Genomic DNA, 14399 nt, shown 5'->3' on the forward strand with positions numbered 1-14399 from the left:
CATGGTGGCGCACGCCTTTAATCCCAGCACTCAGGAGGCCGAGGCAGGCAGATTTCTGAGTTCGAGGCCAGCCTGATCTACACAGTGAGTTCCAGGACAGCCTGGGCTATACAGAGAAACCCTGTCTCGAAAAACAAAACAAAACAAAAAAAGTGAAAGGCCTTGTCACAGCCAGGGGCTGGCATCCCCCACACTCCTCCCTCTCTTCTTCCTACTTACCTGCCTTCCTTGCTCCCTTTCTGCCCTCTTCCCCTCCCCCCCCCCCCCCCAGTGCTGGGGATTGAACCAAGGTCAAGCACATGCTAAAGGTTCACTCTATGCTTTAGCCCTTGAGGTCCTCTCTCCTAGATCAGTATACAATATATACTAGGCTATCGTGAGCTACGGTCATCCCACCTCAAAACACCAGCTCTCGTTCCTTCTTTACCTCAGCCCCTCTCAAGCCTTCCTCCCTCAGTTCTTCCCTGCCTTTAGTAATCACTATTCCATTCTCCCACATATGAGGGGGAACATGCAGTATGTGTCTTTACGTGTCTGGATCATTTCATGTTTCATGTTGCATAATGTCCTCTAGTTCTATCCACATTTCAGCAAGTGATACAGTTTTATTCTTTGTAGTACACACACACACACACACACACACACACAGAGAGAGAGAGAGAGAGAGAGAGAGAGAGAGAGTCTATACCCATCCATGCACCGAGGACAGCTAGGTTAATTCTATATCTTAGCTCTTGCATATGGTACTACAGGAACTTCACTGGTATACTGATCTCATTTCCTTTCATTATATACTATGCTAGATTGATTTCTACTGTTATTATGATAAATTACCATAACCAAAAGCAATTTGGGGAGGAAGAGTTTGGCAACACGGTCCATGGTGATGGGACTTCAGGACAGGAACTCAAAGCAGGAACCTGGAGGCAGGAACTGAAGCAGAAGGCATGGAGGAGTGCTGCTTACTAGTTTGCTCCTCATGACTTGCTCAGCCTGCCTTCTTATAAACTCAGGACCACCTGCCCAGAAGTAACACAGCCCACAGTGAGCTGCTCCCTCCACTGCAATTATTCAGAAAGATGCCCCCACAGATTTGGCTATAGTCAATCTGACAGAGTTAGTTCCTCAGTTGAGGTCTTCACTTCCTAGATACATCTAGGTTTGTGTTTGGTTGACAAAAACTGACCAGTACACATATGTGAAAGTGGGAGGCTGCATCGTTGAAAGTTTAATATTCATTCACTCATGTGGGTAAATGGGATAAGCTGAGCAAGAATGTGACATCAGTGTCGTCAAGGGTCGGGGTGAAAGGAGGATGGAGGGAAGGGAAGCAACACTCAAGCTGTTCGGGCCAACATGGCTGGGAGTAAAAAAGGTGGGAATGGGAAGGTAGAATGTTAGTGACCAGTCTGGCCATTTAGAACAACTTGGGAAGGTGATAGTAGGGATACATGAGAGGGTCATTGTGATCATGAATGAAGCCACCTTAGCCAGTGACCCTTGAAGCTGCCCAACTGGGAACGGGGCTCTTGGAGCAGGGCTGTTTGGCTATTACAACACCCACTCCAGATCTCCTCTTCTTTGTCTCTCCAACCTAGACTTACCGCAGGACCAGGAACGGCCTTTCAGAGCTCCTCAATTACATCACCTTGTGGCAGAAGAGATTCAAGGTCATCGGAGGCAAGTTTGGAACCAGCGTCCTGTCCTATTTCAGCTTCCTGAGGTGGCTTTTGAAGTTCAACATCTTCTCATTCGTCATGAACTTCAGCTTCATCATCATCCCACAATTCACCGTGGGTGCAAAGAACACCCTCCAGTTCACTGGCTTGGAGTTTTTCACAGGGGCGGTATGTTCTCTGTTCTCTACTCAAGTTCACCACAATGGAAGACCATGCCTTGCACTTACTCAGACCTCTCATTCTGCCTGATGGAGAAATGGCCAGTTCTCTCTCAAGTGCTGAGTGGGGCAAGACATTGTGGGGCGAGCCAGTGAAACACCCAGAGGTCCAGAACCAGTGTCACAGGCTGTTTTAGCCATACTCCACTTCTCTTCACATCTGCACATGAACCGGGCACTCCATTCTTACGAAAGATGAGCATTCCTTACAGGATACCTACTGTATCTTTCCTTTCCCTTAGCATTCCACTGCAGTGGACACATCAGCTTGGAAATCTGTTTCCTGTTTCTTCCCTTTCTCTCTCTCTCTCTCTCTCTCTCTCTCTCTCTCTCTCTCTCTCTCTCTCCCTCTCCCTCTCTCTCTCTCTCTCTCTCTCTTTTGTTTTGTTTTTGTTTTTTTTGGGGGGGTTGGGGGTTTTTGAGACAGGGTTTCTCTATGTAGCCCTGGCTGTCCTGGAACTCACTTTGTAGACCAGGCTGGCCTCGAACTCAGAAATCCGCCTGCCTCTGCCTCCCAAGTGCTGGGATTAAAGGCGTGTACCACCACGCCCAGCCTCCTTTTCTTTATTTCTACAAATACAATCAATCGTCTTCTGGAAAATTCCTACTGCAGAGGAAAATGAAAGAAAGTCCGTTTTCCCTATCCTCCAAGCTGGGATGTATCCTTTAAAATATTTTTAATATTTTTATTTGTGTGTGTGTGTGTGTGTGTGTGTGTGTGTGTGTGTGTGTGTGTGTGTGTATGGTGTGAAGAGAGGATCAGATCCCCCGGAGTTATATATAGGTTATTGTGAGAGCTGTGCAATGTGGGTGCTGGGAACTGAACTCAGGTTCTCTGGGAAAGCAGCAAGTGCTCTTAACTGATGGGCATTCCTGGAAATTTATTCTTAATTTTGTTAGACAGGACAATGGTGATGTGATCATAGGAATGGATTCTGTGTTTTCAGAGTTGCATGTTGAGTGACTTCAGAGTGAAATGGCCTGATGTCTGAAAATGTTTGCCTTTGACTCTTTTTCAGTGAGTGTACATGCACGCACACACACACATATACACACATAAACATGTACACACACATACACAGACACATATACAGGCACACATACACAAACACACAGATATACACATACATACATATTCACATACATATATACACACATACTCAGATACACACACACACACACACATATACACACACACATACACAGACACATGTGCACTCACACACATACCCACACCCATGCACAGTCCTAGTTCATAGAGATGCAGAGGCAAGTTGCTTGGTGTGTAGTTGTAGCAGCCTTGCTCTACAGACTTTCAAAAGCAGACATTTCATCAATGCCAACTCACAGAGTAGAGGTTAGATGCTTCAACGGGCAGTTGTGTTGATAACATGCTGACTGATGCTAAGAAAAACACAGGTTTATAAAACTCTCCAAGATGTATGGTAAAGCAAACAAACAAACAAAAAACCTTTTATGGGTTTTATTTTTTTATTGTGCAGGGAAGCCAAAGCTCAGACTTCACACATTTCAAACAAGCACTGTGCAGACAGGCAACGCAACCAGCCATCCTCCTTTATGATTAATGAATCATTCCCCTGTGCCTATGCTTCTTTATTTGCCTAACATCTATCATTTATCTACTTACTGATCAATTGCTGGGTTGATGCTTATATGGGAAGAGAAAATCGTCTACACAGGTATATCATTTTCCCCTTATTACAAAAAGTGGCACCAGCTAATATGCAGGCACTAATGATGTCCTGCCTTCTGGAATTGTCTGGCCACTTCCTGGTGTTTGCTCTGTCCAGTCAACACACTGAGTAGATGGCAGAGGTTGAGGATGTCTGTTGACTTGGCTTTCAGATGCTCACAGTGGGGTTCCTCGACTGCAAAATCACCTTGGTTTGAAATTCTCCCCAACTCTAGGAACTCAGTTTTAAAATTTCTAGGTCTCTTCCTTAGAAAACTTTCAGTCCCCTGGTTCTTTGATTCACTCAGCCACAGGTACAACATAAGTTTTTAAAATGTGTGTCTAGGATGGGGGGAGGGGGCTGACTTAGTGGGTAAGAACCCTTGCTGTATAAACATGAAGATCTCAGATAGGATACCCAGCACCAAATACAAAGCCAGCCATGGCTATGTCACCTGTAATATGAGCACTGGTGGGCAGAGGCATGAGGGTTATTGGACATCCAGCATAGCTTTCTAAGCAGCAAGCTCCAGGTTCAGTGGGAGTCCCTGCCTTAAGGGAATAAGGGGGAGGAGAGTCATAGGGCAGAACACTTGTTTCTTCTCTGCCCAGCAGCATACTCACGCATACACGCATGCACGCACGCTCTCTCCCTCTCTCTCTCTCTCTCTCTCTCTCTCTCACACACACACACATAGCACACACAGGTATGTGTGCATGCACATATTCACAAACAATACATTTTAAGAATTGTGTGTGTGTATAAGCATGTAAGCAGTCCTGGTCTTCATCATTATTCCCTAATTACACCTATATACAGAACATTCATATTGTATTAGGTGTGTCATCTCAGGATGACTTAGAACCTGGGAGGGTGGGCACAGGTCCTGTGTGGACACTAGACCACTGCATGCAAGGGACTTGAACACCTGCAGTTGGTGGATTCTTCAGCAGCTCCAGAGCTGATCTCCTTGGATGCCAAGAAGCTACCATGAATGTGTGAATAACTGCAGACAGCCATTCATTTCTCAAGCAAGTTGCTTAACTCGGATCTCTCTACTATTCCTGTCAGGGTTATTTTGGGGACACGGTGATGTACTATGGGTTCTACACCAATTCTACAATCCGACATAGGATGGGTGGAGCATCCTACAACATGCAGCTGGCCTACATCTTCACGATCGGAGCCTGCCTGGTCGTCTGTTTCTTCAGTCTACTCTTCAGGTAGAGATTCCGATCTGACCCTAAAGCTTATTTCGTTTGTGTGGGTGCACAAGTGTGCGTTTGTATGTGCATATGTGTGCACATTAGTGGGGGTCAGAAGATTTGTCCACATTTGAGGACAGAAGACAATTTTGGGTGTCTTCTGTCCCTCAGGTACTCTCTATCTTTCTATCTTATTGTTTGTTTGTTTGTTTGTTTGTTTCGTATTTAATAGGGTCTCTCTTGGGCTTGGAACCTGCCATGGAGGCTTATCTGGCTGTCTCTTGAGCTCCAGAGAGCCATATGTTCTTGCTTCCCAGTGCTGGAATTATAAGTGTCCACTATCATATGCAGATTGCTTTTTACATGGGTTCTGGGAATTGAACTCTGTTCTTGTTCTTGGGTGACAAATACTTTACCAACTGAGCTGTGTCCCCAGCCTCTAAGGCTCATCTTAGATTTAGGCAAACTCCAAGAAACTCTATCAGTAAATCATGAAGATGGGCATAGTGGTACACAGCTGTCATTCTAACACCTGAGATGGTGAGGAAGGAGGATTTTTGAGTTCACGGCCAGCCTGGGTTGCATAGTGAGACCTTGTCTCTAAATGAAAGCTATCCCAGAACTCAGCTTCTCTGCAATAGTGACTTCCATGGCTATCTGTGCTCTCCTTGTCTCACAGTGCAGACTATGAAAGGGATGGGAGATGCTCGTGTGCCTTTAAAAAATTAAGTGATCAGTCTAGAAACAGACGAGGTAGCAGAGCCATTGCACACGCTAGACAAAGTGGAGGGACGGTCGGCAGAGAGGAGGTCCAGATGGGAAGTGAGCTCAGGAGTGTGTCAGCCTCTGTATTCATTTGCGGATGATTGGGGCAACAGAAATCTGTCTTCTCACAGGTTTGGAAGCCAGTAGTTCTAGATGAAAGTGTTAGCAAGGTTGGTTTCTCCTCAGGAGGCCTCTCTTTGGCTTATTGAAGGCCATCACAATAGCTTGGATCTAGGATGTGAGAGGTGTGGTCTAATGGGGGAACTTCAAGTCACTGAGGGCCTCCCCTCAGGGGGAATTGTGGGGTTCTGACCCCTTCTGCTTTCAATTTTCCACTTCCTCAGTTTTCTTCTTCCTCTTCTTCCTCCTCTCCTTCCTCTTTCTCTCATTTTATTTTGCAGTTCTGGAGAGGAGTTGCAGCCCAACCCTAATTTCTTCTAATAAGAATGGCAATGTCTCTGATTAGAACCCACCCTGAATTCTTCATTTTACTTTAATTATCTTGTTTTCAAAGGCCTTGTATCCAAATGCAGTCATATACTCATGTCCCAGAGCTTACAGCTTTCATATCTGAATTTGTGGGACTCACAGTTCAACTCATGTAATCTCCCTGACAGCATCATTGTTCAAAGAAAAAAAATGAGACTTCATTGAAACTTATCAAACTAGAACACATTCTTTCAGCTGTCACCCAGTGCAACGCATCATGGGAGGGCAGTGTTGCTTTCATTCCACATTGACAATGTGCCCAGCTGTATGCCAATGGACTTCTGGTCTGAGAACTCCATGATCTCACAACAGAAGCTAATGAATGCCTCCTGCTTCTGTAGTTTTCTGACTGATGTCCCCCCCTCCCTCCAGGATTCCTGTTTCCTGATTCCTAGAACCCATGGGCATCTTGCCATCATCCCTACAATACCAATACAATATCCAGAGGGGGGGGAGTGAGCAAGCTTGCATGTGCGGGTACACACAAAAACATGTAGAAAACAGAGAACAACTCTGGGTCTCTTCTTAGACGTTGTCCACCTCCTCTGAGATAGGATTTCCCACTAGCCTACAGCTAGACTGGCTGGCTGGTAGAGTTCAGGGATAGACCTGTTTCTGTCTCCTTAGATCTGAGCTTATAAGCATATGCTTCCACACTCTGCATTTTTACTTTGACTCTGGGGATATAAACTCAGGTCCTCATGTTTGCACAGCAAGATTTTTACTGTTTGAATCATGTCTCCAGACCCTTCTACACTTCTAATCCCAGAAATGTGAGATTATGCCCCTATAGTGTATTAAGCAATAGTTGATGATCTTTTGTTGTAGAAACATGGATAGTATTCTCATAATCTCTCTGTGAGGTTATATTGTTATCCCCATCATACAGATGTGGAAACTGAGGCTCAGAATACTTAATGGGGCAAGAGCCCTCTATTGGCAGACTTTAGGCTTTCAGGCTATGCCTGTCTGATCCTGTCACCTGTACAACATTGTGCTGGTAATTCTCCCTTCTTTGAGAGAAGAATTTGGACTGCCCATATTACCTTTCATTATCACTGAGTGACCTGTCTCATCCCTGCATGCCTCAACACCTTCATAATAATGTTTGCACATTTTGGTTTCTGCCTTCCCCCAGTATGGCCAAGTACTTCCGGAACAACTTCATCAACCCCCACATATACTCCAGAGGGATTGCTAAGCTCATCTTTTGCTGGGACTTCACTGTCACCCATGAAAAAGCTGTAAAGCTAAAACAGAAGAATCTGAGCACGGAGATCAGGGTAAGTCCCAGACTCCAGAGTCCTCCCCACAAAGTCCTCCTCCACCAGCCTTCCTCACCCCTGCGTGTCTACAGCTTTTTTCCTCCCCCCCCCCCTCCTCTTCCCTGCTTTTCCTTCCCTTTCCCAATTCCCTTTCTCTTTCCCTTTGTGATAGGGTTTCAGCCAGGCTGAGGTGTGTACATCTTAATCCCAGCACCTCAGGAGCCAGGGGCAGGTAGATCTTTGAGAGTTCTAGGCTGGGGCGGGGGTGGGTGGGATGGTGGGGTGGAGTGGGGTGAGGGGTGTTCATGTGTATCACAAGCTGATCTGGAATTTAAGATCCTCCTTCCTCAGACTTCCTGGTGCTGAGATTATAAACCTTTGCCTCCACTCGTGGTCTTGTCTATAAAATATTTAATTATGGATAACACCCAATGCCAGCCAGTGCATGGGGACATCATGCCAGGCTTTGTGGTTGTCTCAGTCTTCACTGGGGCCAGTTTAGCAATTCCTCTGAAAAAACATCCTCTTCTTGAGCTTCCACATTAAAAGTTCTACCCTAGAGCAGTGATTTTCCATCTGGAGCAACCGTGTCCCTCAGTGCGGGGGAGCTTGGGCTATCTCTGAAGACCGCGTTCAGTTGCTACAGTTAGGGTAAAGGTGCGGTGGTGTCTAGTGGGTAAGGTTTGGGATGCCATGAAGCACTCCATGTACAAGGCAAGCACAGTCTGAGGCGGAACTGCCCTGGTCTACAGAGACGCCTTTAATCCCAGCATTGGAGGGGCAGATGCTGGAATCCAAGGCCAACCTGATCTACACAATAGGGAGTTCCAGGACAGCCAGGGTTACAGAATGAAACCCTGTTTCAAAATACAAATCAAAACAACAATAACAGTAAAGCCCATCAAAATAAAATAAACCATAACTTATCAATAAATGAGCTTTGATGGCAGCTTTAACTTCTTCCCCCCATGTGGTTCTCAGAATTGTTCGTTAAGAAAGGCTTCTGTGGAGTGTTTTGTTATGGTATACACCTGCCATCCTGGAGAGGCGGAGGCTGGGGATTGTATGTTTAAGGACAGGCTAGGCTACACTGTAAGACCTTGTTTCCTCCAAACACAAAGATAAAAAAGAAGAAAGGCAGGAAGAGAGTGTCTGAAGGAGGGAGGGAGGGAGGGAGGAGGGGGAAGGGAAGGGATGAAGAGAGACAATGAGGAGAGGAGGAGAAGAGGAAAGAGAAAGAAGGAGCAGAGGGAGGCAGCACAGAAGAACGCACACCATGACCAAGGGCCTCTTAGGTCTCTCTGTTGGTCCAAGATGGAAATGGAGTTTGAAGTCCTTGTGCTTTTCTGGCGTCTTGAGGTTTCCCCTTGGTCTCCCATGATCCAGCTCGCAGACTTGCAGCAGACTTACCCTGCAGCTTCTGTGTGATCTGGGCTAGCCCTGTGCTCCTGAGGATTGCTGCTGACAAGCAGGGAAGGGCCAGTGGGTCCCACTGACTGTTCTCCTGGCACTTGCAGGAGAACCTGTCTGAGCTCCGCCAGGAGAACTACAGGCTCACATTCAACCAGCAGCTGACCCGATTTTCTGCTCACGTAGCCGCTTGGCTCGTCTCTACTGGAGTGACCGCAGCCTGCTGTGTAGCTGTCTACTACTTGGCTGAGTATAACTCTGAGGTAACTCTGCGGACCAGAGCAGAGAGAGCTGGGGAGGACTGGGAGGCCACTGGGCAGATGCAGAGCAGATGCCTCCAGCAGGGCCCTGTGGCCAGCAGCAACTGCACCCATAGAGACCTTGCTTCAAAATGCAGAACCAAGCCTCTTCTCACGGCCAGATCTGCACTTAGGAGCCCCCAGGGTGTAATGCACATCACAGGGCAAAGTGTACCAGGCTCCTGTGGACGTGGGACTTTGGCAGAGAGCTGGGATCAAGTTCTCAATTCTGTTTTTTGTTTTGTTTTTCTTCTGCTTTTCTGAGACAAAGGCTTGATATACAACAGAGGCCAGACTTAAATTCCTTATCCTCTTGCTTCAACCTCCCAGGGGCTGAGACTACAGATGCACAGCACTCTTTATTGATTCTGTCTCCATGCCCCCATGACACTTGACAAAGTAGACACTCTAACCCATGGGTGAACTCTTGGAGGGCTTAATATTCTTTGATCACAGTGTTTCTCCCCTGATTTAAAAACAAGGGATATAGGATTATGCAAACCTGAAGGGTCGACATTGGCCATATTGAAGTCTGATTTGAAAGAGGGGAAACTGAGTCACAGTCCTTAGAGGCCACCGCAGGGTGGAAGCTGTGGCTGAGCAGCTGCAGGTGGGAAAGCTTTGCCTCCCATATCTTCCCTGAAATGCAGGGCTGCTACTGAGAGACTCAGAAGTCCTGGGTGTACACACCTGCTCTGTGCTGAGCATGATCAACTGTTGACACAACCCAGTGGCTATCAGTCACTAATGAACACAGCGTCCCGTGGCTGAGCTGGGCTTTGTTTTATCTTGCTTAATTCTAGTGAGTCTCTGTGGCTTGAAGGATGCACCCATGGCTCAGAGATGCCAAGTGCCCAGGTTCCCCTCAGCTGATCATCAGTATGGGATAGAGAGGCAGCCTTAGGACCCAGGCATGCCAGCTAATTTCCTCAATGATCTGACAGAAGCAGTGCCAGGAAGGAAGGATGTAACTTGGCTCACAGTTTTAGGGAATGCTGGTCCATCTTGGAGGGGAGACATAATGACTGGGCATGGTTAGCATAGGTGGGAGTGGGTGGGCTCTCTTGATGGGTCAGGAAGCAGAGAATGTGGGAGGCACCAGAGGCTGGCTTTTGACCTTCAAAGGCTGACCCCTGTAATGCATTGTCTCCAACCATGCTTCCTGCCCAAGGACCCACAGCTTTCCACAACAGCATTACTAGCTGGGGACCAAGTACTTACACACACACACACACACACACACACACACCTCTAATTTCATAACTTACCCATGATAGGAGGGTCCCAAAGAATTACTAAGAGGTGAGAGGTGCTTTCAACACCTCTATGCTATGAGTGGATACAGTGGGTCAGGCCTCAGGAGAAAGAGAATGAAACATTGGGCACCAAACACATCCACAGGAATCATGCCAAGGAAAATGCCTTGCTGAGTCAACCACCAGGGGAACTACATCCTTATGTAAAGGCACTGCGTGGGCAAGCCTCCTTCCCATTCAGTTCTTAGCACAAAGGAAGCCAGGTGAACCAGCCTCAAGCTGTACAAGAAAAGCAGGGACAGTCAGCCCTGAAGTCATATACATACAAGTAACATTATATGGCCTGAGCAGGTTGAATCTATATATTTGTGAACATATATGCATATGATATATGGGTAACAATAATTAAAGAAAAAAACCATAAATTTGAAATAGAGAAGAATGAGGTATACATGGGAGAACAGTGAGGAAGAGGAAATAGAAGGGAGAAAATAATGTAGTTATATTTTAGTTTGAAAAATAAAATAAGGGCTGGAGAGATGGTTCATTGGTTAAGAGCACAGACTGCTCTTCCAGAAGTCGTGAGTTCAATTCCCAGCAACCACATGGTGGGTTACAACCATCTGGAATGGGATCTGATGCCCTCTTCTGGTGTGTCTGAAGACAGCTATAGTGTACTCATATATAAAATAAATAAATAATTGTTTTTAAACAAATGTAAAATAAGGGGCCAGACATGGTGGCACATGCCTTTAATCCCAGCACTTGGGAGGCAGAAGCAAGCAGATCTCTGTGAATTTGAGGTCAGCCTAATCTACATAGTGAATTCCAAGGACAGCCAAGCTTACATAGTGAGATCCTATCTCAACTGTCCCCCCAACACTCAAATAATAACAATGATAATATAACAACAATAATAAAAGAATGGCAGGAGAAATCCCATGGTGTTTAGTTTCCTTGCCTCTATTCTCCTACGGCTAAAATAGATTCTGTTTCCACAGCAAGAGAACGCAAGTTCATAGCTCAAGGTATCCTGGTGAGGAGAGCCAAGTTCCAGCAGAGCTGTTTGAGTTTAGGTCACTATTCTAGTTTTGCTCTGATGTCATGAAACGCTCTAAATAAAACCAACTTGGAGAATAAAAGACTTACTTGGCTTACACTTCCAAGTCACAATCCATCACTGAGGGTGGAGACAGGAACCATGGGTAAACAGTTTGTGGCTCCCCCACAGGCTCATGCTTAGCAAGCTTTCTTATACAGCCCAGGAACACCTGTCTAAGGATGATGCTACCTAAACTGAGCTTGGCCCTCCTGCCTCAATTAACAGGGCAGTATACCACACACTTGCTCATAGGACATCTGATCTAAGTGATTCCCCAATGGGGTTCCCCCTTGGCACTTGACTCTAGGTTGTATGGGGTTGACAAGAAAAACTAACCAGCACACTGCTCTGATCTTGTGCTTCCTTGCTGGGTGACCCTGGGGAAATGTATTTTCCTCTCTGAGACTCAGTATGCCTCAGAAGAACTGTGTGTGGGGCTCTCTACTTGAGACCCTCTGAGTGTGTGGAGAGGGTCCACAGCTCTGTGGCCCTCTCAGGCTTATCCTCCAACCCCGCAGTTCCTGAAGACTCACAGGAACCCTGGGGCGGTGTTGTTGCTGCCCTTTGTTGTGTCCTGCATCAACCTGGCCGTGCCTCGCTTCTACTCCATGTTCCGCCTGGTGGAGAGGTATGAGATACCAAGACAGGAAGTCTACGTCCTCTTGGTCCGGTAGGTGTGCTAGGCCTGGTTTTAGCTCATTTCCCAGAGCTAGGAGTTCAATGCAAATGTCAAAGTTCTGTTCCTGAAGGAAGGCATTCCAGGAACAATGTGTCATGCTGGGTTAGCAGCTGCCATTGTTGGGTTTTTATTGATGCAATGAAACACCACAGGCCAAGAGCAAGTTGGGAGGAAAGGGTTTATTGGGCTTTCACTTCTGCTTTGCTGTTCATCACTGAAAGAAATCAGGACAGGAACTCAAACAGGGCTGTCCCAGGAGTTAACCTAACCCTCAAGTGTAGCCACTGTACAGGGGTCCTGCCTAAGAAGCCCAGTACCCACTGCTTCATGCAGGAGAAGGCATATTTTTGTAATTCATCCATCAAAACAGAAGGGAGGATGTTCCTGGTGACTCACTGGCTCAAAGCCAGCACTCCTTGGTGATGCCCATTCACATGTAAAGAGATGTGCTTGATGAACAAAACCCAAAGCTACCCAGTTTCTGTCTGTCCTTGCTAGCTGATCCTCTGGCTAACTCCCGACTCTGACCATGAATCTGCACAAAGTGTCCTCACTGATCACCTCCAGAGTCCTTCCTTCCTCTCTGTAGCTTCTGCCCTGAGGCCCATATGCCAGCTTCCTTTTCTGTCTGACGCCTCATCGTGCCCTGCACCGGCCTCCCAAGTGTGCTCAGACAGGTCTAGCTCCATAGCTACCTCTGCTCTGGCCGTCCTCTCTGCCTGAAAGTCTCCTCCCACATACAGCCCTGGGGAGTCACTTCCTGACTTCATTTTTGCTTCTACTCAAGTGTTGTCCCTTCATGGAGTTCTTCTCTACCATCCTTATTCCTTACATTATCATTTTCTTCCACTTCCTAGTAATTTATCTATTATCTCTCCCAGCAGTGTGCACATGTGTGTGCCTCTCTGTCTCTGTCTCTGTCTCTGTCTCTGTCTCTGTCTCTGTCTCTGTCTCTCTCTCTCTCTCTCTCTCTCTCTCTCTCTCTCTCACACAGACAGACACAGTGAATGGGGAAATTGTGTTATTATTTACAGTTCCTGGGGCATACCAGATGCTCAAGAGTAATTAGTGAATGACTAACTCAATAAATCAGTGAGTCAATCATTTTCAATTACATTATGAAACTTCTAATCATAATTGATTTTTGTACCACCATTATTCCTCCCAATCCACCCACAGGGCAGGGATCCACTTTTGTAGGTTTTATGGCTAATATTGATTATTGACTGGACAGGATCTATAATCATTTAGCAGACAGACAGATCGTTGGGCATGTCTGTGGAGGAACTTCTAGGTTGGCATAATGGAAGTGGGAAGACCCACCTCAATTGTGGACACCCCCAATCCTAAGGGCTAGGACCCCAGACTGAATGAAAAGCAAAGAATAGGCTAGGCACAGTATTCACCTGTCTTTGCTTCCTGACTGTGTGTGCAACGTGACCAACTGCTCATGTTCCTGCTGCCATGGCTTCCCTTCTGTGATGGACTTCACTGTCAAACTGAGCACCAAACCAAACCAACCAAACCAACCCTCTTTAACTCACTTTTTACCAGGTACTTGGCCACAGCAATGAGAAAAGTACCTAATACATTGGGCATGTATGGAGGGATAAATATTAGAGGTTTCTGTCACACTTGGAGTTTGGGTAAGATAGGTACCTGTGATAGAGTTAGAAAGTTTAAGAGAGATGATTCATTGGGGGGCCTCAGGACAGCATCTTGGATAAGTATTCAATAAATAAATATTAAGCACATTTCTTATTACTGTAACGAGCTGTGATGGGAGAGAAACTGGCTCAATTGCAGGGTCAACAGAAGAGTGTATTTGTCAGAACACATTAAGTTTTGCTGTAGTAGCAATCCTCCCCAAGCCTCAGTGGCCTGAGGCACAAAGGTTTACTTCTTGCCAGTGTTGCACGTACATTGTAGACTGGAGAGAGGGTTGTGTGCATGTGAATCACCAAGGGACAGGTTGAGGTATCAATGCACATCTAAGGTAGTGCCAACGTCCCTTGCAAAGATGTTTAGAATGTTCTGGAAGCTCTCAGGGTAGCATGCAGTGTTCAAGGTTAGAACTGACACATGACACATCTGCTCACAGTTCATCTTCAAAAACTCATGGACATATCCAGCCTCCAAGCTAGGTAGGCAGAAACGTGTGTCCTACTGAATGACTACAGGGAACAGGAGACTGCCAATGAGGGTGACCGAGGGTCACCAGAGCTATCTTCTCTTCTGTTATATAGAAACATCTTTTTGAAGATCTCCATTGTTGGAATTCTTTGTTACTATTGGCTCAACATCGTGGCCCTGTCTGGCGAAGAGGTGAGATCTATGT

General features: G+C 46.3%; 1 protein-coding gene across 5 annotated transcripts in view; it reads left to right on the forward strand.

Moving 5' to 3' along the window:
* The window catches only part of Tmc5 (transmembrane channel-like gene family 5), a 77789-nt gene that overhangs the window by 43313 nt on the left and 20077 nt on the right, over positions 1-14399 (forward strand). For all 5 annotated transcript variants that reach the window (NM_001105252.1, XM_011241924.3, XM_006508253.3 and 2 more), the window contains 6 exons: positions 1599-1847; positions 4663-4814; positions 7189-7333; positions 8833-8988; positions 11901-12052; positions 14308-14386. In NM_001105252.1, coding sequence (NP_001098722.1) covers positions 1599-1847; positions 4663-4814; positions 7189-7333; positions 8833-8988; positions 11901-12052; positions 14308-14386 — 933 coding nt within the window. The remainder of the gene's footprint in view (positions 1-1598; positions 1848-4662; positions 4815-7188; positions 7334-8832; positions 8989-11900; positions 12053-14307; positions 14387-14399) is intronic.

Source organism: Mus musculus, chromosome 7, assembly GCF_000001635.26.
Source record: "Mus musculus strain C57BL/6J chromosome 7, GRCm38.p6 C57BL/6J".
In the NCBI taxonomy this organism is placed as follows: Eukaryota; Metazoa; Chordata; class Mammalia; order Rodentia; family Muridae; genus Mus; species Mus musculus.